The sequence below is a fragment of the Xyrauchen texanus genome, chromosome 41 (genome assembly GCF_025860055.1).
Source record: "Xyrauchen texanus isolate HMW12.3.18 chromosome 41, RBS_HiC_50CHRs, whole genome shotgun sequence".
Taxonomy (NCBI): Eukaryota; Metazoa; Chordata; class Actinopteri; order Cypriniformes; family Catostomidae; genus Xyrauchen; species Xyrauchen texanus.
The window spans coordinates 21034022-21058095 of record NC_068316.1 but is presented as its reverse complement, the minus strand read 5'-3'; the positions used below and the strand labels follow the sequence as shown (position 1 = coordinate 21058095).

The window sequence follows — 24074 nt, the reverse complement described above, 5'->3', positions numbered from 1 at the left end:
ATTTGGAATAATGTGTAAAGATAAAAAGTCCAAAATAAGACCAGCAATGTGTGTTAAGAAAATAAATAGGGTACATTTTTATTCCAAGTTGGCTTAAAACTTTTTCAAAGCAAAGCCGTAGCATGTTAATAATGATATAGTAACCATTTAAGTTTAAAGTTATTGTCAGTTTGTTCTACAAACAAGTATGATATATTGATTATATAATGAACATTCATGAGAATATTTTAACTACATCAGGAGAGAATGGAAGTACAAAAACTGTCGTAATCAATATGGTTAAGCAAAATTTGTGATGTTACTGATTGCATCCATTGTAGTAGGGCACAATTGTTTATGACTAAATTTAACTGAATATTCAAATCAGCAGAAGAATCCAAAACAAATGAGTTAACTTCTGAATTGAGCTGAATTAAAGAAAAAAAAGAACCTATCAGTAATTAACAGAAACTTCCTTAGAGCTCCAGCTTGAGAATTCTAATTAATTGATAAATCAGTGCACTCCTTTTGAAAGAACCATTTTTCTTTATTGTTTGTACCAAGCCTTGCTGTTTAACACATATTAACCCCAACATAAGACTCAAATTACCACCCTCGACACAACATAAATCAGCAAAAACAATGTCTATCCTCCCTTAAGATTCCACAGTAAATCCTTAATGGTCTCTTAATTCTGCTCTTACAAATCAAAATGAGACATGAAGGCCTTCACTCTCAACATCACGACTGAGTCTTAAAACAAAGCAGCAATTTTAAGACTATGTGGGTTGCATCCGCAATCCCGACTACTGTTATTAAACAGCTTTAGCGTGGATTAATGTCATACCCATGACATCAATCGGACGCCTTCGTCAGATGCTTATCACACGAATAATGAAGCAATTAACACGACCACTCAGCCCGTTAATTACTAAATGCCAGCCTGGTCACTGGAGAAGTTTTCTAGCAAACATTTTTTAGTTGGGATGGGGGGTATTGATGGGGTGTTTGTGTGTGTGCATACAGGCTTTGATGGAGACAGACGTTTAATTACATAAAAGACAGGGGCTTTGGCAAGTGTCATCAGTCACAGCTGAATTAATGAATAGGTAAACAGCAAATAGTGCAGCAAGCTAGGCTAGCACACTGTCAGCTCATAAGCATCATGTGTTATCACACCATACAATCAGCACTGTTTATTAATGGGATTTAACTAACCAAACACTTTAATGACTGCTGAAGCAATGGGGATTGTAGCATTAGCAAGCTAAATAAACTAAATAACCTCTTGGGAGAGTTGCCGTTCACTGACAATGGCAGAGAAACTATTTCATTGTAAATTGCGATAATAAATGCAAATCTTGACCACAATGTTTGAACTAATGCACAGTACCAGTGAAAAGCATGGACACAACAACTCATTCTTGATTATAATTATTTTTTCCATTTTAGCTTCATAGTGAATTCATCAAAACTATGGAATAGCACAAATGGAATTATGGGAATTATGCAGTGACCAAAAATTGTAAATGTGTCAAAACTTTATTTTAATTTATTTTATATTTTAATTAGTCACCCTTTGCCTATTCACCTTATGTACCAGAGAAACTAGCACACAGAATTTGAAAATGCTGTTTCTGATCTTCCGGTCTTGCAAATTCTACATAGATATCTCTAGTATTGATGTCAACGTGTAATTAGCTACAGAAGTGGATTTACAGGTTACAGAGTTTCCTAAAGTTATCATGAGTATTTTAGGGGAAAGCAGAGTGTGAAGATTTTAAAACAAGTTTAATTCATGAAGATCTTAGCTTCACGCTCTGGATGTACTGATATGCCTCTGTGCTCATGAAACTCCAAGAGACAACACAAAGTCAACATAAAAATATCTCTATAAAACACCTCTGACACACACACACACACACACACACACACACACACACACACGTTGGTGCAGCTATCATTATGAGGACTCTCCATGGACATAATGATCTTTATACTGTACGAACTAGATTCTGTCCCCTAACCCTAACACAACCCCTAAACCTAACCCTCACAAAACTAACTGCATTTTTACATTTTCAATAAAACATCATTTAGTATGTTTTTTAAGTGATTTGAATTATGCAGACACTAGAAATGTCCTCATAAACCACATTTATAGCATAATACCCTTGTAATTACCAGTTTGTAACCTAAAAAATGTCCTCGTAAACCACTTTACAGCTAGACGGGCTCGCCTCGTTTCGTGCCGACAGAAATACAGCTCTCTGTGGTAAGACTCGTGGTGGTGGCTTGTGTGTTTACATCAACACGAAATGGTGCAAGAACTCTATGCTAGTCTCTAGTTACTGTTCATCGCTGTTGGAGCTTGTGACTGTTAGATGCAGACCTTTTTATCTACCACGGGAATTCACCACTGTTTGCATAACCGGAGTTTACATTCCCCCCAGCGCTAACACTAAGGAAGCGCTCTGTGAACTGTATGGGGCTATGAGCGAACTGCAGAACGCTCACCCCGACGGACTGTTTATTGTCGCCGGAGATTTCAACCATGCGAATCTCAAGACAGTGCTCCCTAAATTCCATCAGTATGTGGACTTTGCAACGAGAGGGGCGAACACGCTTGATCTTGTTTACACAAACATCCCAGGCGGGTACCGGGCGGAGCCCCGCCCCCACCTCGGCTACTCAGACCACATCTCTGTTATGTTAATTCCAGCATACAGACCGCTCGTCAGACGCACAAAACCGCTTCAGAAGCAGGTGAAAACCTGGCCAGCAGGAGCCATCTCTGCTCTTCAGGACTGTTTTGAGTGTACTGACTGGCACATGTTCAGGGAGGCTGCAACATATGGCGATTCTACCAACTTGGAGGAATACACAGCATCAGTGACCAGCTACATCAGCAAGTACATTGATGAGGTCACTTTCTCCAAGACCATCACCACACGCTCCAACCAGAAGCCGTGGATGACTGCGGAGGTGCGCACGCTGCTGAGGTCCCGAGACTCCGCCTTCAGAGCAGGCGATAAGGCAGTCCTAAGAACAGCTAGGGCCAAACTGTCACGGGCAATCCGAGAGGCATAGCGCGCACACGGCCAGAGAATCCACAGTCACTTCCAGGACAGCGGTGACACAAGGCGCATGTGGCAGGGCATCCAGGCCATCACCAACTACAGGACAACATCAGTTGCCTGTGACAAAGATGCCTCCCTTCCAGATGCGCTGAATGACTTCTATGCTCGGTTTGAAGTGCAGAACGACGTGATGGTGAGGAAGACCACCCCTCCTCCCAACGACCAGGTGCTCTGTCTTACCACGGCAGATGTGAGGAAAACTCTACGTAGAGTCAACCCACGGAAGGCTGCTGGACCAGACAACATTCCTGGCGGAGTGCTCAGAGGATGTGCAGACCAGCTAGCAGATGTTCTTACCGACATCTTCAACATCTCTCTGAGCAGCGGCGTCGTTCCAACGTGCTTCAAGGCCACCACCATCATCCCCATGCCAAAGAAGTCTTCAGTGTCCTGCCTCAATGACTACCGTCCCGTCGCACTTACACCCATCATCATGAGGTGCTTCGAGAGGCTCGTCATGAGGCACATAAAGAGCCAGCTGCCCCCCTCACTAGACCCACTGCAGTTTGCGTATCGTTCAAACCATTCAACAGACGATGCCATCGCCACAACCCTCCATCTGGCCCTCACCCACCTAGACAATAAGGACTCATATGTTCGAATGCTGTTCATAGATTTCAGCTCAGCATTCAACACAATCATTCCCCAGCACCTGATTGGAAAGCTGAACCTGCTGGGCCTGGACATCTCCCTCTGCAACTGGATCCTGGACTTCCTGACTGGGAGACCTCAGTCAGTCCGGATCGGGAACAGCATCTCCACCACCACCACACTGAGCACTGGGGCCCCCCAGGGCTGTGTGCTCAGTCCACTGCTGTTCACTCTGCTGATTCACGACTGTGCAGCAATGCACAGCTCGAACCACATCGTCAAGTTCGCCGATGACACGACCGTGGTGGGTCTCATCAGCAAGAATGACGAGTCAGCATACAGAGAGGAGGTGCAGCGGCTGACGGACTGGTGTAGAGCCAACAATCTGTCTCTGAATGTGGACAAAACAAAAGAGATGGTTGTTGACTTTAGGAGAGCACAAGGTGAACACACTCCGCTGAACATCGACGGATCCTCTGTGGAGATCGTCAAGAGCACCAAATTGCTTGGTGTTCACCTGGCGGAGAACCTCACCTGGTCCCACAACACCAGCTCTATCACCAAGAAAGGCCAGCAGCGTCTCTACTTTCTTCAAAGGCTGAGGAAAGCACATCTCCCACCCACCATCCTCACTACATTCTATAGAGGGACTATTGAGAGCATCCTGAGCAGCTGCATCACTGCCTGGTTTGGGACTTGCACCGTTTCGGACCGCAAAGCCCTGCAGAGGATAGTGAGGAGAGCTGAGAAGATCATTGGGGTCTCTCTTCCCTCCATCAAAGACATTTACAAAAAACACTGTATCCACAAAGCAACCAGCATTGAGGACGACCCCACACACCCCTCACACAAACTCTTTACCCTCCTGCTGTCTGGCAAGAGGTACCGAAGCATTCGGGCCCTCACGGCCAGACTGTGTAACTGCTTCTTCCCCAAGCCATCAGACTCCTCAGTACTCAGAGACTGGTTTGACACACACGTGTCCTGAGTTGCACTTTAATTACTGTCACTTTATAACTGTCTGCTACCCCAATAACTGCTATGTGCATAGAACACTATCTCATAGTATGTTATGTTTACCTTTTTTTTTATTTTTATTTTTTATTAACTGTCATCTTTTTGCTCTACTGTGTACTGGTCGGCGCTGCACTTTGTCTATTGTCCTGTTCATTGTCAGAAATTTGTTGTACTGTCCTGTACTTTTTGCACATGTTTGCACGTGCACTTTATATAGGTATATATAGGTAGTTTATATAGGTATTTTATTCCGTTGTGTAGTCTCATGTGGTCCTGTGTTGGTCCTTTGTTGTTTTTATGTAGCACCATGGTCCTGGAGGAACGTTGTCTCGTTTTGCTGTGTACTGTACTAACTGTATATGGTTGAAATGACAATAAAAACCACTTGACTTGACTTGACTTAAACCTGCCCACACACACACACACACACACACACACACACACATACATACAATATATTTAAGAGTAAGTTTTAATTCATATTGCATTTACGTCTATTTTAATCGCATTTAAACTGTGGGGTGAAAAGTTAAAATTAAAGTAAATAAAAAGATTTTAAAAAATCTTTTTTACAAAATCTAATACAAAAAAATAGACATTTTAACACAAATTATAACCAACTTGAAACCCTAACAATTTAACTGAAATACATGTATACCAATGAAACATTTGTATAATGAAAAAGTGCAGTGTGTCATAGCTGTCCGAATGTGATCTGCCAAGTCCAATTTACCTCCATGAACGTTGGAAAACAAACTTGTACAGAAACTGAAAACACCTCACAAGCATTTTCATGTACAGTAGTAAAGGGGTGTAGACTCAAACCATCAACTCTTTGTAAAAAAAATACTTTCTGTGCTTCCACATTTAATCCATTTTAATCGACTCTTCTCAGTAGCTTCAATACAAACAGGAAGTTAGATTACAAAATTTGGAAGAGCGGAGTGCTGAACACTCTGGGAATTCTCTAAACCAGCTTCTTGGAGTCAAAGGATGCTTTTTAAACAGTATTGAGGTATTGTTGTTTGTTGGGGACTTGCTGACTGCTTGTCCTGTTCAGACCAACATATCAATAAAAAATACAAATAAAAAAAATAACAATTATAATTTTAGCTTTGTGAAGTAATTCAAATACAAGCACAATTTACTTAATTTAACTCAATTAAATTCTGTAAAGTGTGTCCACTGTATACAGTATATAAATATACAGTATTTAACCTAAAAATGTAGGATACTCACATCTTGAAGTGGGTAGCAAGACAGAAATAAACCTCATCAATCTCTCCACAACATTAATAATTTAGGATACTTTTCAATAAAGCAAATTTATGCTTATGACTTTTGCTGTGACATTTCCGGGGTGAATTACAGCCTATTAGATGGAGAAAAACAGAGTTATATGCAGCTGAATGTGTTGTCCGGTATGACAGATTGCAGCCAAGTGAGGCGACCAGAAAAAAAAGAGCTGGAGAAAAACCCTGCCAGACAGAATGAATGTCAATGTCTTTGCTCTTCTCTGTTTATGGCTGGTAGTTAAATGTCAAAAGCTTTACCCTAGAGAGAGCCTGTCCCCACTCCATACTGATACTGAATTTGTAGGCACCTTACTTCTGCCAGTGTTTCAAATATAATCTTATTTCCAAGTCTCTCAGTACAGTATATGCCTTCTGTTTTAATTCTTGAGATTTAGATCTAGATGTTAAGTTCCAAAAAGCCATAGTTTTCTCTTTTCTTGGTCAGCCTGATTTAAAAAATAAATAAAAATAGGATGTTTGTTAGCTATTAGTAATAGACCAATATAAGTAAACCAGGCCAATTAAGTAAATATTGGGTTAAAAGTCATTTAATTTCAGCACGTGTACTGTAAATCTCAATTAGTATAATTACATTTAATTTGTCTATCACCCATATTAGGCATATACCACCCCACTCTCAAGTTATTGATATCAGTATCAGTGTGCAGTCACTTTATTCTTGATGATGGTGCGACGGAATAAGTAAGCATCATTCAACTTAGCCTTGACCACAGATGAATATACAAATGGTTGAGAGACAAAAACAGTGCTCAATAATTAAGTTCTTAAAATTCTTAAAATGTCTTTACAATCAAATTCAGCACATTAGCAATAAGTGACTCCAATGATCTGCAGTGTCTGTATTGGCACTGAAAAGGCAAATCCTGCAAATTATTTAAGCTGTATTATTACTCTTCACAAACCTAACAGGAAATGCTAAGTCATCAAATTATTTTTTTGGCATACGTGTAGAGGGAGTCACCATTCAGAAGAGCTAAGGGGGACCATATTAGCACAAGTTGAGCTCCAAACACCTGACACCTTGAGGGAAACAGTGAAGAAATCTATAGCCTAAACTCATATTTATAATTAATGTGGTGAGAGAACATGTGGTGCTTAAAAACTGGTCATCTTTGAACATAGACCCCAAGGCTCAGTGAAATCATTAGCTGCACACTTGTTTTAAGGTCGTGAAACTGTGGAAACCATCCGGGATTTGTGTGCCGGTCTCCACCTGAGGGGAAAGACATGTTCTTTGTAAACAAGCTCTTTATTTCTATTTATTACCTGAAAACTATCTGTATACAGAGGAAGATACTGCTGAAAACAACATCTTAAACCATGCAGTCTAAGCTGATTTGCTGGAGTTCAGTTCGTCTCCAAGCCTGACCAAGCTGGTCTTCAAGTTTTTTTAACGGGTCGGCCAGATTTGGAAACTCTCTAAACAGGCAGAAATTCTCACACAAATAGCTCTCTACTTTGGGAACTCAACACGCAATTGATGTAAATAAAGTTTAACGTTAGCATGTTGCTATGCTAACGTTGTGATACTCTATTAAGTATACAAATTCATAGCACACACACATATTGTGTAAAACAGCCCATTTGTAATTACAATAAACAATTTTTTCAGTATTGCTTTTATTTTTGAATAGCCTTCGCTGTTGCCTTAAAATGCTACCTTCAATAGGCAGCTCACTTGGTTTTGGGAGCAGAGCAGTTGTCTGACACCAACTAAAGCTTCATGCTGAGCTGTCACTGTAGGTGACAAATGGTTTAGCACATCTATGTCAATCTGTGTCATCTCTCAAAATTAACGTATCACTCTATGTTAAAAGATATATCTCCATTTGAAGAAGATATGGATTGAAAAATCAGCTGTGATTTAAACCATTGTAGAGCCCCCCCATAGAGCACTCTTCAATGATCACTGTATCCATGGTGATGCAGTTAGTACAGACATATTTGCAATGTACCTTTCACTCACACATGAACATATACTGTCTGTTTCTATCCCCAGTGTGGAAGTTTTATTTAATATAGTCATCAGCCTTGCACATGGAAATTAATTTGCCTGCCTGACGGTCCTCTCTCTTATTCAATATTAATGTCATCTCACATTTCCAGTTTCCCTAAATAGATGAAGCTGTCTTAACGACATAATCACACACGCGCATACACATAAGCATAAACAGAAAGAAAACAACCATAGTTTAAAAAGGAAGGTAAAGAATACAAGCAAGCAAAAAATATATATATTTTTTTTAATGATGCTGATTTGTACTCCCGTCACAAAACAACAGATATATTTTAGGTAATTTTCACCTTGCTTGGGTTATTTATTATTGGGTACCTGTGAAACCTTCTCTGTCTCTCCCTTATATATCTTACCATTTATTTATTAACTTAGCAAATGCTCTTTTTCAAAGTGGAAAATACAAACACAAACGATTAATCAGGATGAGCCAACAATATAAGCAATGCTGCAAAACCAAATTTTAAAAGAAGGATAGAACAGAGTTAAGACCGGTTTATTCTTCTGCATCAAACCTACTCCATAAGCTCTGCGTAGTGGCCAACACAGTGGTTTGTATTTATAGTTCTGCCTATTGATTATACACTCACTAAGCACTTTTTTACATTCACCTGTACACCTTCTTTTTCATCCGAACCAATTGTGTGGCGGCACTGAGATGCATAAAATCACGCAGATATGGGTCAGGACCTTCAGTTAATGTTCACATAATGGGTAAAATGTGATCCCAGTGATTTAGACTGGTCATATAGGCAATATAACCAACTCTTAAAAGGTGCTTTTTAAATTGCTGACAAATTAAAAGTGCTCCGTTTTCATAACTTTTGAAATATGATTATTTACTGTACACCATACTGTCAAACATATGATCAAAACATTGTACAGCTCGGAAAGTTTCACTCACATACCGGATATACTGTATATTTAGTCACTCTGAGAAAAAAGCAAAGAGTTTATAAGGTGTTTTTGTCATGTTTTTGCTTGTAATTTCATGAAACATAAACAGAATTTAAAAACAGCAGATGTTTCAGATTAAAACAATGCGCCCGATTCCGAATGCAATGTGATATGACACATAGATAGAGCTGGGCGATATGGCCAAAAACATTTTTATATCATACTGACATTTGCACATTGCACATTTTGTTTAATTTCCAAGTTTGCAGAAGAAAAGAACAACAATCAAAATAGCCTATGCAAAACTACATTGGGGTCGCAGAGACAGCCAAAGTAGCAGTGTCTGAGGGATATTCTACCAAAATATACAAATATTTTATAGTGTGTATCAATCGAGTGCAGTTGGATATGAATGTTAAAAGATCTTCTGTTAGTTTTGAAGCATAATTTTACAATCAAATTATTTTTATATTTGGTTACATTCAGATAGCAAGTATGGGGCATAGAAGCCCTTGTCACTGAGGAAGGATACTGTATTGGGGTTCAGGGATATCCCCTGAGACAGAGGCGGATTGGCCATAGGGAGAACCGGGACTTTTCCCAGTGGGCCGGCCACGAAACGGGGCCATACGGGTGGTGATAAGCTTAAACGGGCCCCAGCATTATGTCAAACGGCCCACAACTGTCAGAAGTGGGGCACAAAATGTCGCTGCGACATGCTGAAGGGGGACGCGATATTCAGAAAAGGACAGTGACACAGCCTTCAATGTAGGTTTGACGCAGATGTATAAACCGGTCTTTAGAGTAGAGATATGTGCAAGATATTTCCCTTCATAAATCATCTACAGACATGCCAGGCCAATAGTTAACATAATCATGACTCTCCCCAACAAATCAATCATAATCGAGCAGCCATAAAATGAGTAGAGAGCAACAAAGAGAGAAAGAGCTGAGAGAGTATAAAAAAAATCCCAACAAGTTGGACAAAAGCAAACACTACCTGTAATTCAATATTCAGTCCTCCAATGGATTCCTGTCGGCACTAGCGGATTTAGGTATAAGCGACATGGGCAAGGGCCCAGGGCGGCATCTTGCCGGCAAAGCCGGGGGACGGCACGGGGCACCCGCACAAAAAATATTCAGTCACATTTAAAGTTTCTCATTCTGTTTTCAGTTAGCATGCTAATCGATTACATTTGGAATGACATTCCATAATGCATTACCTACAGTTAGCAAGCTAATACTTTATATTATCCTACTAAGCTAAGATTTTCAGTGCAACTAATTCACGTATATATCAAAATGTTGAATTACGTGCCATTTGGTTAATGAAATTTGTAATACTGTATTTACTGACTGTATTTACTTGATCAGGTACAGGTCTGAATATTGCATGTTTTTATGAGGGTTTGTTGATTCATTTAAAGGCTACCTAGGAAGGATCACTTCAAATGAAAAGTACTTTGTTATAAAAAAGATAGAGAGAGGGGGAAAAAACAGAAGCACAACACAGAGACAGGAAGACAGCTTGAAAGGAGACCTATGAGATAAACTGGCATGTCCTGTAATTTGAAGCTAGTGTCCAGACTAGTTTACCTGATACCTAAATCGCACAGCCCCTCTCTCTCTCAAAAGGTTGTGAAGGTGTGATTTATTATTGATAAGGTTATACTTGTTAATGCACTACATTGATCTATCTTCTTTCCAGCAAAACAAATATTCACAAGACCGAGATGTTCAAAAAGCCAAAATGCCATTGAGCTTGTACTACAAAGCAGATTAAACTCTGACACAATCAAATATATCACATCAAGCCAATTTAATGAAAACTGACTTCAGAAACAAGACTGTGAATGCAGCGTCCCCCATAAGCCCCCAATTACTACAGCACAGGGTTTCTGTACAACCAAGCCCCCCTACTGCTCAGCAGATGACAGCAATTCAAGATTCATTTAATTAGATGTACATTTGGTCTATTTTATACATGGCATTAAACTCTGGGTCTAACAACACAAAATTATCAGAAAGTCAGATTTGTTCATGAACCTTGTTATTTGGAGGATGCCAAATTTGAAAAGATGAGAAAAGAGAGAAGGCGAATAAAATGCGGAATGTGTGCTTCCAATTTAATGGTGGCTTAAAAGGCTTAATTTAGTGATCGAGTGAAATGTTGATCCTTGAAAAAAAACTCCTAATACCGAGTTCTTAAGAGCATATGAGGATCTGTTTGAAGAATTTAAAGAAGCCTAGTTTCAAAACTGTAACATACTCTAAACTAACCATGGATTATGTGAATAACACTTCCCAGAAAAAATAGAAAAAGGGGGGTGGGGGGGCATACTACAAACCCATATACACACACAAACACACACCAAAGAGCACAGTATCATGGTATTACCATTTTGTTTCAAGCACGCCCCATAGTTATATCAAGTTTTTTGGACATTTATCATGGTTGTAACAGTTTTGTTTAAAGCACCTTGGAGTACCAGTATACATCACATTATGATGGTATTACCATCTGGTACCATCATTGTTCTGTGACATGCTATCACCATAGTACTTTTTTAAGGGATTACTGTCTCCTAATTAATTTGTAATATAGTCTTCTTAACAAGAATAATCCATTTATAATAAGACCAATTAGCCATTATGTCATTTAGAATTTCTAAATGGTATGTATGACTATACTTAGAGGAATGATTCTTTAGGCTAAAATCTCAACAGGGATTAAGATTAATTTGCATCATTAGTGAAGTGTAGGTAGCAGTTATAAAGGAATATTCCAGTTCAATACAAGTTCAGCTCAATCGACAACATTTGTGGCATAACTTTGATAACCAAAAATATATATATATACAATTTGTAAATGTTAAAATACTCAAGATGTAAACAATATGCATGTTAACATGATTTTAGTTTGATAAAATCACTTACTTTTCTGTGTAAATTTATAGCCAATTTTACAACTTTATTGCCATGACGATGTAGTCAAAAAAACCCTAAAATGACTGTAAACAATTATGATTTAAGCAACTTTACAGCTCAAATAATACACAAGTTTTAACAGAAGAATTAATGTAAGTGCTTTTATAAAATTATAATCTTCACATTTCTGCCTTTAAATCCTCAAGAAATGGGCCCCATTCTCTTCCATTGTAAGTGCCTCACTGTACCCTTGATTTTTGCTCTTTTTCAAGAAAAGGAGGGATGAGTCTATGAGTGTGATTTCCCGCTGTTCGCTCTGTCTTTTTCCATTTCCGGAGCATGGTGTCTGAATCCTGACTTCCTGTCTGGTTCGGTTTCGGTCTGTGTCTGGTTCTGGACACTCTATGTTCTGTCTGTCTTTGTTTGAGCGCATGGCTTCGGGTTTGTATTTCTATGCCGTGCGCTCTTCGGTTGGTCTCACGTCTCATGTCCGGAGCATGGTGTCAGGATCCTGACCCTTCTGTCTGGTTCGGTTTTCAGGATCCGGACACTCACGTTTCATATCTTGTCATGTATTGGCATGAGTGCATTGCGCTTATCATCTTGGTGGCATGCACTCATGTCAATAATCTACGTCTGTCTCTCGTAACCGCGGATGCGCTCACATTGTGCTGCGTGCCCAGGTCGCGAGCTGTCTTCATATTGCGCTGAGGTCCGGTTGCTTCGGTCTGAGGTCTCGGATGTGTGGCCGAACTCTCGCACAGGTGTCCTGTCTCGTTTTGTCACCTTGCGTTTGCCTTGCGATGTATCCTCAGGTTTTGTTTAGTGTGAGAATGCATGTCATTGCTTTGTTTGGTGATGCTGCTGATTTTCTCGTTTTTTCTGTCAGTTGGCATGAGTGTATATTGCCTTATTGCCTTGCACTCATACCATTCGTGTTTTGTTGTCTTGTGAGAGCACATGGCTTTGTTTTGTTTCTGTATCGCCGCATGTATCTCTGTCTAAAGTCATACCCCGCCTCCTCATTTTCCCATTATTTGCTTATTAATCTCACCTGCCCGGTCTCGTTATCCTGTTGAGTTCTCCCTATTTTAGTCTCCTTGTGTGTGCTGTCCAGTGCCAGTTCGTCTTGTGTGCTTATGTTTCCAGTCGGTGTACTGGTCCGTCTTCTTGTTATTCCCTGTTCCCGTCTCCTGTCCAGTAGCTCCTGTTATTCACCCGTTACCCTCTGCTGCAGCTGGATAAAGTTTTCCCCTACGGGTAGTTCATGTTTTGGTTTTTTCCCCTTATGGGAGGTTTGGTTTGCTTTTTGGAATTTTTTTTTTATCACTAAATTCCTTCATTTTTAAATCTGCGTTTGGGTCATGAGCCTCTGTCATTCTCCACAAACTGTGACATCAGAATTATTTTACATATTCCTTTAACAGTACAAATTGACAAAAGAACAAATACCAGATCTTGGTCCACATTTACACAACTAGAAAAAAATGCATTATCAACTCCACATTAGAATAGCTCTATTATTCTGGTTTCTTTGCTCACTAGTGATGGTTTTGTGTAGGCATAATCTCAATTTATTCAGATTGAGTTCAAGCACCTTAAAAAAGATAAAATTGTAGTTACATTACCAGGTGTCCTTAAATGGTCATGTTGAAATTATCAATAATTATTGATTCGGTTGGTATTAAGTTTAATTGTGAATGTTTACTGTACAACCTAGTTTTCATTAATTTTGTGAGCAACTGATGAAGAATAGCAATAGTTTGTCAAAGTAGGAACTTCGTAGGAGGACTTCAAGGCAGCATACAGTATATTGCATGAAGAATTGCAAACAGCTTAGCAAAACACATCAACCATTAAAAACAACCATCATTTCTAACACAACATATTTATTGCCGTTTTTGCCATGGTAACACACTGATTATAACATCACTTTGCTCAAGTATCTTCAAGGTCAATAGCACTTTCATCTATCTTTCTGTGGTGACTTCAGTCCCAGTTTTTAAGGTGGCTTGTTAGCAAGGGTTATGACCTGTTAACCATTAAGTCCACATATAATCCTGCACCTTGGGTGCAGCATGATGGGTTTGGTGATACTAAAAGTCAGATCAGTGCCAGACACCTGACAGCATTGTTTGCCCAATCACATGATCGCTCTGGGTGGGCTACTAAGCAACATGGGAGTAAGGGAGGGATGTCCTCCCCCCACTTCCCCAATCTCCCTCGCCCCTCTGTCCAGTCAGGGGAAATCCTATTAGTCTTGTTCGTCTGGCCCACATTACTAAAAAAAAAAAAAAAAAAACTTAAGAATTCTGACTCCAGAGTTGTTTTTTTTCTGGCAGTCATCTTCTTTTGATCATTCTCTTGAAGATTTAAAATCCAATACATTTTTCTGGTTTAATTTGCTGCTATTAAAAGGCACTTTGCATTTCGACTTTCATGTGTCTTGTAAAGTTTAATCTTTAATGTAAGAAATAATATTTAGCTCTTTGAAAAAGATGCTGAAGCAGAGCGTTTGTTGTATGATATATTAGAGGAAAATCTCCAAGGGAGGTTTCATAAGTGATCTGTACTCTCTTTTAGAGTGTGTAGAGTCTGTACAAAAGCTGGGATTTCATAAACTTAAATTAGGAAACAGAGGGAGAAAGAAAATTGGGCAAAGCCAATCCTGGGAATCAAAACCTTCATGGCAGATTTCGTCAAGTGTTGAACAAATCTCAAGATCAGAATCACCGATAGATCATTAACACATGTTCCAAAATGCAAAAAAGCATGCAATATTCAACAACATTGTTCCTCATGATTATGTTTTTATACGTGGGGTCCAAAAGTCTGTGACCTCTGGTCACACTGTTACAAATGCTTCTATTTTGCATTTTTCTTATTTAATACAATAATATTCTCATTACAAATTTTATTAGCAAGATGATTTGAAATACATTTTTATTTGAAAAATGTTTCTTGTGTGCTTCAATGGAAACAAGGAAATCTGACCTTTTGTACAAAGGAGTTAACATGGTCAATGTAACAAATTTGTAAATTTGATTAGTGACCAATAATTAATGCATAATCATAGAAAAAAATTATAATTCAATTTACATCATAACATTTTCTAAAACACCACAGAAATCCAACATGATCACACGGGATGACCATGTTTGAAAGAACATCTTGCTTCCAAATGTAAATGTACCCTGAAATCATCCACATTCTGTATTCACCTTTTTGTAAGCCACTACTGATAGGGAATTGCACAAGCAGTCTCTTTGGTTTGGGATTTGGGTTAGGGTGTATGGCTAGAAAAAATATGTATTCCTGTGGACTGTATTAGATAATTTACAACAAAAAAATACAACTTGCTTTTGTTGCCATTCTGTGGACATTTCTCTCAGAAACTAGAGCTCACACATGCCCATACGTTCAACAACACTTCCAGCTTCAGCCACTGGGGACAGTGATTCAAATTTTGGTAAGCACGGACCGATATCAGCAGCAAAACTTTCGACCTACTGTTGTCGAATTAGTTCCTAAATATTTCAGTTTATGTCCAAATATAATAAATTTTGAATCCCAGATTTTTTATGTGGTCTCAGCCTTTTGGACCCCACTGTAATTAATTTGAGTCTTGGAAATTATTATTTTACAGTCATTTCTCTTATTGCAGTGGTTAACTTTCATGCCTTGTTACTTGTTGAGATAAACATAACTACCATGCTGTGCATTATTACATCATTAAACCCTCATTTAATGTGACTGTTTGATCTGGAATCAGAGGCAAGCCGGATAATTTGTTCCAACATCCTGAAGCCAACAATTGATAAAACCTTCTATAAAGCCAAACAGAAGCTTCATGACTCTAAAAGTAGAACCGATTCAATAAATTCTGCTTAAGTCGATTACAAGAGTCTTGGTATGATTGTAAAGATAGTGATGAGAACATCTTAAGTGTGTGTATACAAGTGTATGGCCCATCAGGATCTGGAAACAGAGACCAAAGTGGTAGCAGTCATGGAATTCCAGGAATTCCCCCTTACACACACGTCACGCTCCATCAGTCCTCTCCTACTCCCTCTTATCATTCTCATACATCCCTCACTCACTCTCTAATCGCCGTAATGTTTGGCTGTCTGTTACTACGGCTGCTCTCTCCCCTGCTGCCCTTCCTGCCAATGGAGACACAGGGAGACCTGCTGTCACTCTCAGCATTGGCCTTTGGGTAATTTAAGACACCTGCTATGTCAGTACATCAAGAAATCTAAGTAGGATGGTGCTATCTTGTGCATGTTTAAACAGTGTGTTCAATATTTCTGAGTATCAAACTCACCTGAGATACAAGAGTAAATGAGCAGTTGGAGACAATAGCACTTACGTGGATTAGGTTCACCCACAAAAATTTGAATTCTGAAATCATATCTTCATGTTGTTGACTTTTTTACTGTGGAACACCAAATAAGAAGTTTAGTAGAATGTCTGATCTACAATGAAAGTTGATAGGGACCAGAGACTATCAAGCTCATATCTTTGTGTGCATACTGAAATTTAAGTTGTTTTTAAGTTAATATTCACTGAAATTCTTGCTTAACAGCCTTGGTCACATTCACATTATATGGAAACGAGCAGCTTGGACATTCTGCTATATATAACTCCTTATGTACGATGTGACGGTGAGTAAATGATAACAACATTTTCATTTGTTAGTGGACTTTTACTTTAAATATTGAATTTAATGTTCCTGGATATGGACAACTTTTCTGTTTGCTAGGTTTGTTTTTTCCTCCTTCCCATAAAAGTTGATGTTCAGCTTGACTGACCAAAGCTTTCTCCTATGGAAAACAGCTCAGGATGATATAATCATCAGTGTCTTACAGGAAATGGGAGGAAATGTCCTATCAGACAGCAAGGGATATCTCAACAAGCCCTTTATAATAACCCCTGCATTTGCTGAAGCTCAGAAATATCCATCCGTGTTCTGTTCTGACTTAGAAACAACTCATTTCGGAGGTGGCAATGAAGCAGCTAATGCACTGTGGCATTCGTAGGAGTACACATCTCCCTTCAGGAAAAGAACACTGGTTGTTATTCTTCCATTGTGCTTGTTTAGTTGTCAGGTTTTCCTGTCTGCTGTTTTGGATCTGTGAGCATGTAAGTGCTGAATTCATTCACAATACAAACTGTACGCCAGGTCTACAGAGAATTAAAGCATGACACACATTCCATACCATGCTGTACCATTCTCCCCTGAGTCTTATAAGATTGTAACAGAGACTGGGAATGGTTGAGAGAGGAAAAGAGAAAAGACAATGGAAATATACTAATATATTGTCTTTTCTTTCTGGATACTCTCTGATAAGATTGTAAGAGCCCTTCCTGATGACTGACCTTGAATAACACACAGAGGAGTTTTGCAGGCATTTGTTGTTTTAAATTGGGTTTGTGTGTTTCTGCAACTCTGTAAAATGGCACAAAGCCCAGTTGCAGGTTGCTATGACAATGCGTGTTGACACATGATTGATGTTCTCTGTTGTCTAGATATGGTTACTGTCAATTTCAAATGACCCTGATTCAAGAGGATGATGGAGGATCATCCATAAACACCTCCAAAACAAGAGATCAAAATGGTCTCTTTGTAATAAACAACATAAAACATTCTTCTTCATTAAGTATATAAATATAACTATTTAAACAAAAAATTTAAACAATATTATATTGAATATAATAATAGTATATTTATATTATTTTAAACAAAATTTAGGTATATTTAATAATATAAATTATGTAAAATATCATTTATTATAAAATTCAAAATAGTATAGTGATAAGGCAAACAGCTTTTTAACTTGCATGGAACTTATGAGATCCCAAGTAAGAAGAGTAAGAAAAAAAAAAAAAAAACAGATAAGAATTTTGCTCTGCAGCAAATGGATTGTAAAATGTGATGCCCTTTGCCCTTAATTAATCAAAGATCCTCCACCACTAGTCAAAAAACACTCCATGCAGCCCCATCCCAGGTGACCCTTTCCGATCAAGTTGTCAGCTACATATGTCAGTGTCTCGCCACTTGACCCAGGACCCAGCTCCCTCCCACTGCCTCCCTATTGGAAAAAGCAGTGGGGAATTGTCCTGTAGAACAAAGCATATAGGTAATGGTCTCTGGCAGCCAACTTTTAATGACCTTTCTCTTCTAAACATTTACTGTTCAGCGGGACCGACAACAAAAAAAAGAATGTTCAGCACTCACAAATGGAGCATCTTTATTGAGAAGACAGCCTCAAGCTTTAAGAGATTCGCCCCATTATTTAGGACTGAATATTCACAACAACCAGACCAAAAGAGTCCCAATGTAACAGAAACATTCACCCTGTTCTGTAAACTAGAAGCCTTCCTGTAGCTCAACTGGTAGAGCATGATCAACACAGAGGTTCAATTCCCAAGGAACACACATACTGATAAAATGTGTACCTTGAATCCAAATCACTTTGGATAAAGATGTCCACCAAAGAAATATGATCCATCACCACTAAAGGTATAACTGAGATTCTTCAAAGTGGCAAGAGCTCTGTCCAGAATGACAGACTTTGTGATGGTAAAGAGTAACAATCAAAAATTGCATTGATGCATGCAAGCCCACCATATGTAGAAAGAGATGAAGATGATGAAGATGTTTGATGCTCTCTGAAGTCTGTAATGTTCAAAAATAATATTAATAAAAATATAATTGATCCACCTATTAGTTGAGAGTGTGAAAATAAAAATAAAAAGCCAGTTGTTTCACAAATCACAATCTATGTGCAGATGCAGCCATTTCAGTTACCAAGGCAAATATTCAAAGCTCTGATGTCTCTTACCGTATAATAATAATATGGTGAAAAACGATCAAAGACTCTTGAAGCATAACATGTTTGTCAGCGTTAAATCCTCTATTTCTCTGTTTCATTTGTCAGGATTCAATCAATTATCTTTGATGGCAATACCGTTATGCGTCCCCAACTCTCCTTTAGCGGCTGCTAGCAATAAATAAAGGCTGATCCCCTTGTGTGTGTGTGTGAGTGTGTGTGTGTGTGTGTGTGAGAGAGAGAGAGAGAGAGAGAGAGAGAGAGGGAGGAATTACAATGAACGAAATCATGTTAATTTACAAGCAAGCAGTTTTGATATCCGCAGCATCTCACTGGAGAGCAGTGTCCGAAATAAGCCTAACTAAGACTTCTGTCATTTTAACAGATCAAGCACTCAATTGTAGCAACGTCTTATGATGCCACGTTTTACACAAACCCAATTCGAAATGAGGTAGCCTAATTACCTGTTTCTACCTGAAATATGTTTCTTCCCGCCGAACCGGCTCGTCAAAATCGCCGCGTCACCGGTCCAATTTAACCGCGCGACGCGCACATGCTTCCCGCATCGTATCAGATCGTCATATGAGCGGAACGGACAGTTCATCACACCCCGCCTTCATCCACAGCAAACCTCTCGTTTCAGTCCAACACCGCCTCACCTCCCCAAAAAGCACAGGACAGCCCGTTTAGAGCATACTTAAACCATCGGACTGTCCATCACACCGAATGCTAGGCAACAGGCTTCTGTGAATAAGTCATACCAGAGTAGTGAATATGAACAGAGGCAATGACGGTGCGTGTCGGTCACCTCGGCTCTTTAAGGCTGTTATGGGTTTCGAAGACAATATGGCCACAGAATTTTAATGAGCACATATTGCAGCAACAGCAAGCGGGCATTTTAGAGACGGGATGATTATTAAAAAAAAAAAAAAAAATTGGAATACAAAGAGTAGGCTTGGACTGTTCTATGAATGACTATGTTACTACCTGACAGATATCACTGAAACCGGGGTCCTGAGAAATAGCAATGGTCACTGTGACAGCCCAAGGCTCTGTAAACATCAAAGAAAATAATTTGACCGTGGCCCGCGTGTGTTAGAACAGTGATTCCCAACCCCCGGTCCCCGGACCGGTGCCGGTCCGTGGACCCGTTAGTACCGGGCCTTGAAATATTCCCAGAATATATATATATATTTTTATAATAATAATAATTGTCTTTTTAAAATGCTTTTTAACATGTCCATGTTATTTAATCCAAAACATAAACAATAAATAGTTTAAAATAAATAAATAGATTAAAATGTGTTTCTTTGAGCGCCTTGTGATTGCTTAGCAACGCGTCGTATCTTAACGGACTGCAAAAAAAGCGAGGTGCACCTTAAGTGACAGAAGTATGTGGAGAGATGAGCGGGCCTCAGCAAAAACTTCAATGGCTAATTTCATTGCGAACAGTTCCGGTAAAAGGAAAGGCGATGACCAACTCGAAAATAGCGAGAGAAAGAAAAAAAAAAGTCAAGCTTTAATCGTAAATACGATACCTCATACATTAGGTATGGATTTACGACAACAGGCGATTCCGTAGCGCCAAATCCGTTGTGTGTTATTTGTGGTGAAAAACTACAATGAAGCCGTCAAAACTTCAGCGGCACTTAACCACCAAACACCCAACTCTCAAAGACAAAACGGAGGAGTTTTTCGAAAGAAAGAAACGTGAGTTAGACGCTCAGCGGCAAGTTTTGATATCCTCAACATCAGTAAACGTAGCTGCAACAAAGGCGTCATATCTGGTTGCTCACCGAATAGCTAAAGGTTTTTCTGCCATGACTGCCACTAAGACCAGATTTAGAAACAGACTGGATGTGAGGAATACCCTGCGTGTCTCATTGTCAACCATCAAGCACCGGTATGATGTTCTTGTGGCTGCCAAGCAATCCCAGGAGTCTCACTGAGATGGATATCAGACTGTAAGCTGGTTTTCGTTCATATTTGTGAAGCAGACCTTTTTAAATTCAGTTTTATTGTATCCTGGAATTTGTGTGCATTGTTTTGAATGCATGTTTTTTTATGAATGCCCAGGAAGAACAGCTTGTCTTGTGCACAGCTACAAATAGTAATATCAATAAGCAGTTCATCCTCACATTAAAATAGTTTTGTTCTCATTGGTCTGGTCTGGTATTTTTTGTTAAAGCTTAATCTCTAATTTTATACTTTTAAAAAATTATTGGCTGAAATCACTGTGTGTTTGGTATTGTATTCTGAAACTGTCTGACTGTTGAAACTGGCTCTTATTTTCATACAATTGAGTGAAAACACTAATTTGCTGTTGAAGTGATTGTCTTTAGTGGTTCTGGAGAGATTTGACAGGTGAAATGGACTGGTATTTTCATACAATTTGCCATTACTGCCACCTGCTAGTGAGTGAGTGCTGTGTGAGTTGCTTTTGAAGTAGACCTAATTGTATGGGAGAAAAGAGAAACATTTTGTGAACCGGGCTGAAAGTTTAAAAAGATTGGTATACAAGTAGCCTTTGTTGCCACCTAGTTCATTATATGCAAATAAATTATAGGCGGTTACTGTTTTACACAGTGAAATGTTCACTTATCCAAACGATCCATCTTAAAATTGAGGCATTAAAATTGACAACTGGTCCTTGGAATTTTTTTTATGAATATGTTGGTTCCTGGCACAAAAAAGGTTGGGAAACCCTGTGTTAGAAAACTTGAAGGTGGCTCTCTGCCAATGGCGCAAATTTGGGGCGGGATTATCAGTTCATCCTACCAATGAGACTAGGGGAGTGTTTGAAAGCTGTTTCTTTCTTTTTGTGGTGACGCTAGAGGTGCAGACATTTCTTTTCAACACCTATAATTCTTATTAAAGGTGCACTCAGTAAGTTTTTGTTCATGTCATCTTAGACCTACACCGACACCTAGGGCCTAAATGCAGTATCATTCAAACGCAATTGTTTTCCGTTAAAGACGCCCAGAAAATCACTATTTACAACCAGCCTTATGAATTTAATCAATTAAAGTGTCTAATAACAGGGCGGTTACTGACATTAAGCTAGTAGTATTCGGCTGGTCATGTGATCATAACATGGCAGCCCCCATGACGATTAAAACAGCTTTTATAAAGTTACTGTTACAACTGGAGTCTTCATCTCATGCGAGTTATCATGACTGTATAGTATGTATGTTTCAAAATTGTAATGAATTTCTTACATCTTTTTTTAATAAGGAAAAATTAAAATTTAAAAAATTCTTAAGGAATATTCTGGGTACGATACAAGTTAAAGGAATATTTCACCCAAAAAATGAAAAGTCTCTCATCATTTACTCACCCTCATGTCATCCCAGATGTGTATGACTTCCTTCTGCTGAACACAAATGAAGATTTTTAGAAGAATATCTCAACTCTGTAGGTCCATATAATGCAAGTGAATGATGGCAAGAAATTTGAAGGTCGAAAAACATACAAAGGCAGCATAAAAGTAATCTATATTACTACAGTGGTTAAATCTATCTTCTGAAGCAATATGATAGGTTTGGGAGAGAAATAGATCAATATTTAAGTCATTTTTACTATAGCGCTCCACTTTCACTTTCTTCGCATTCATATCGCCACCTACTGGGCAGGGAGGAGAAATTATAGTAAAAAAGGAAATATGAATTTAACGACTGGAGTCATATGGAGTACTTTTATTCTCCCTTTATATGCTTTTTAAATATTAAAAGTTCTGGTCCCATTCACATCCATTGTAAATTCCTGACTGTAACCCAGATTTTTCCATTTTTTTTAAAGAAAAGGTGGGACAAGTTGAACATTTTTGCGGTAATCAACATAATGCCACAAATGCTGCCGATTGAACTTAACTTGAAAGCAGAATATTCCTTTAAGTTTTAGTTCTTCTTTTATTCAAATTCTTAATTCCTTTAAATAAATATATATATATATATATATATATATATATATATATATATATATATATATATATATATATATATATATATATATATTACATTCCTTAAAATTTTATGAGTAAAGGAGCACTTTTTAAACATTGTTGAGCATGACTTAACAATAGACAATCATGTCCTAATTAGAAAGAACAAAGGGACATTTTGTTCCACTGCTTTTGGAAACAACTGCTGAGGCACAATCTCTATTCATACTTTACAGAAATATATGGACATTTTTCATGGCCTGCATTAGCCACAGCCCCCACAACAAGCTACCCTCCCTCTCAAAACTAAAGCAACATGGCATTGCTATCAGATCGAGGTCCCAGCAGGGTGGGTTATTCTCATTAGATTGTACTGTTCCAATATCACTCTTCTAGACAGGAGAGGGGCAAAGAGGTCTTATCTGCAAATCTACATTGCTGTAGGGGGTGGGGCAACAACAACAAAAAATGTTTAATTTAGTCAGTTAGGGATGAAGTATTGGGATACTCTCCAATGGTGTTGGAGTGCAATGACAGAAAAAGTGATATGCATTTAATTTTCAACCAACAAATATTGGCTTTCAAAATAAGTTCTCTCCCTCCCCCCAAACCCATCAGCTCCCACCTTCTGTGCTGAATGGGGGATCCAACTTTGTAATCCTGTGGCTTTCAAACTACGGTTTAACCCCCCGGTCTCAGTATGAGGCTAGTGGGAGGATTAGCCATGACCAGGGTAAATCACTTACATGCCCATATAGGCCACCAGATGTCTCAAGCAAATACAGTTTTGGCATATAGTGAATGTGTCTGTGTTGTGTGTGTAGCAGGCATAAATAGATTCTACACACATGCTTCAGAGTAAAAAAAAACAATAATCTGTTGTTTAGAGGGTAAAGGGAGAGAAAAGATAATGAGCATTGGTCATAAATTGTGTAGGGAGTAATGGCATTGGTACTAAAGAAGAAAAAAATACCATATATGTTCCATATATGTTGGCAAGACCAGCTGTTATATTCGTTTTTTGCATGGGTCTATAGTATTGGAAATTCAAATAAACACTAATTTAGGACATATCTATACATCACGTTCTATAAGACATTCAGATCTATTGCATTGCATGCATTTGCAAACATCACACACTGTTAGTTCATGAAGAACATTGAAAAAGATTATGTGAAATATTTTGGTTTATATACAATCAAGTAACATGTATCTCACCAAATAATCTTATTTGGTTCTGTGACATAAGGCAGCACCATCAAAACTGTACCCTAGTTGCCATTAGTAACATAATGGTTGCTGTGGACACAGAAGATGAATCGTGATGACTTTTGTAAGGAAGTGTTACATCAAGATTCAAATAGGGATGGTGCTTAATTCCTTGAATAAATGTAATTACACAGTCAGACCATCAGAGGA

General features: G+C 38.6%; 1 protein-coding gene across 3 annotated transcripts in view; it reads right to left on the bottom strand.

The window, feature by feature from the left end:
* The window catches only part of LOC127633955 (transmembrane protein 108-like), a 91251-nt gene extending 71831 nt beyond the window's left edge, over positions 1–19420 (bottom strand). The window contains exon 1 of one of the 3 annotated variants that reach the window (XM_052113316.1): positions 19190–19420. In XM_052113316.1, coding sequence (XP_051969276.1) covers positions 19190–19319 — 130 coding nt within the window. In that variant the 5' untranslated portion in view covers positions 19320–19420. Of the gene's footprint in view, positions 1–18727; positions 18876–19179 lie in introns of those variants that run through there. The other 2 variants (XM_052113319.1, XM_052113318.1) reach the window with 2 other exon arrangements.
* Positions 19421–24074: the final 4654 nt, after the last annotated feature.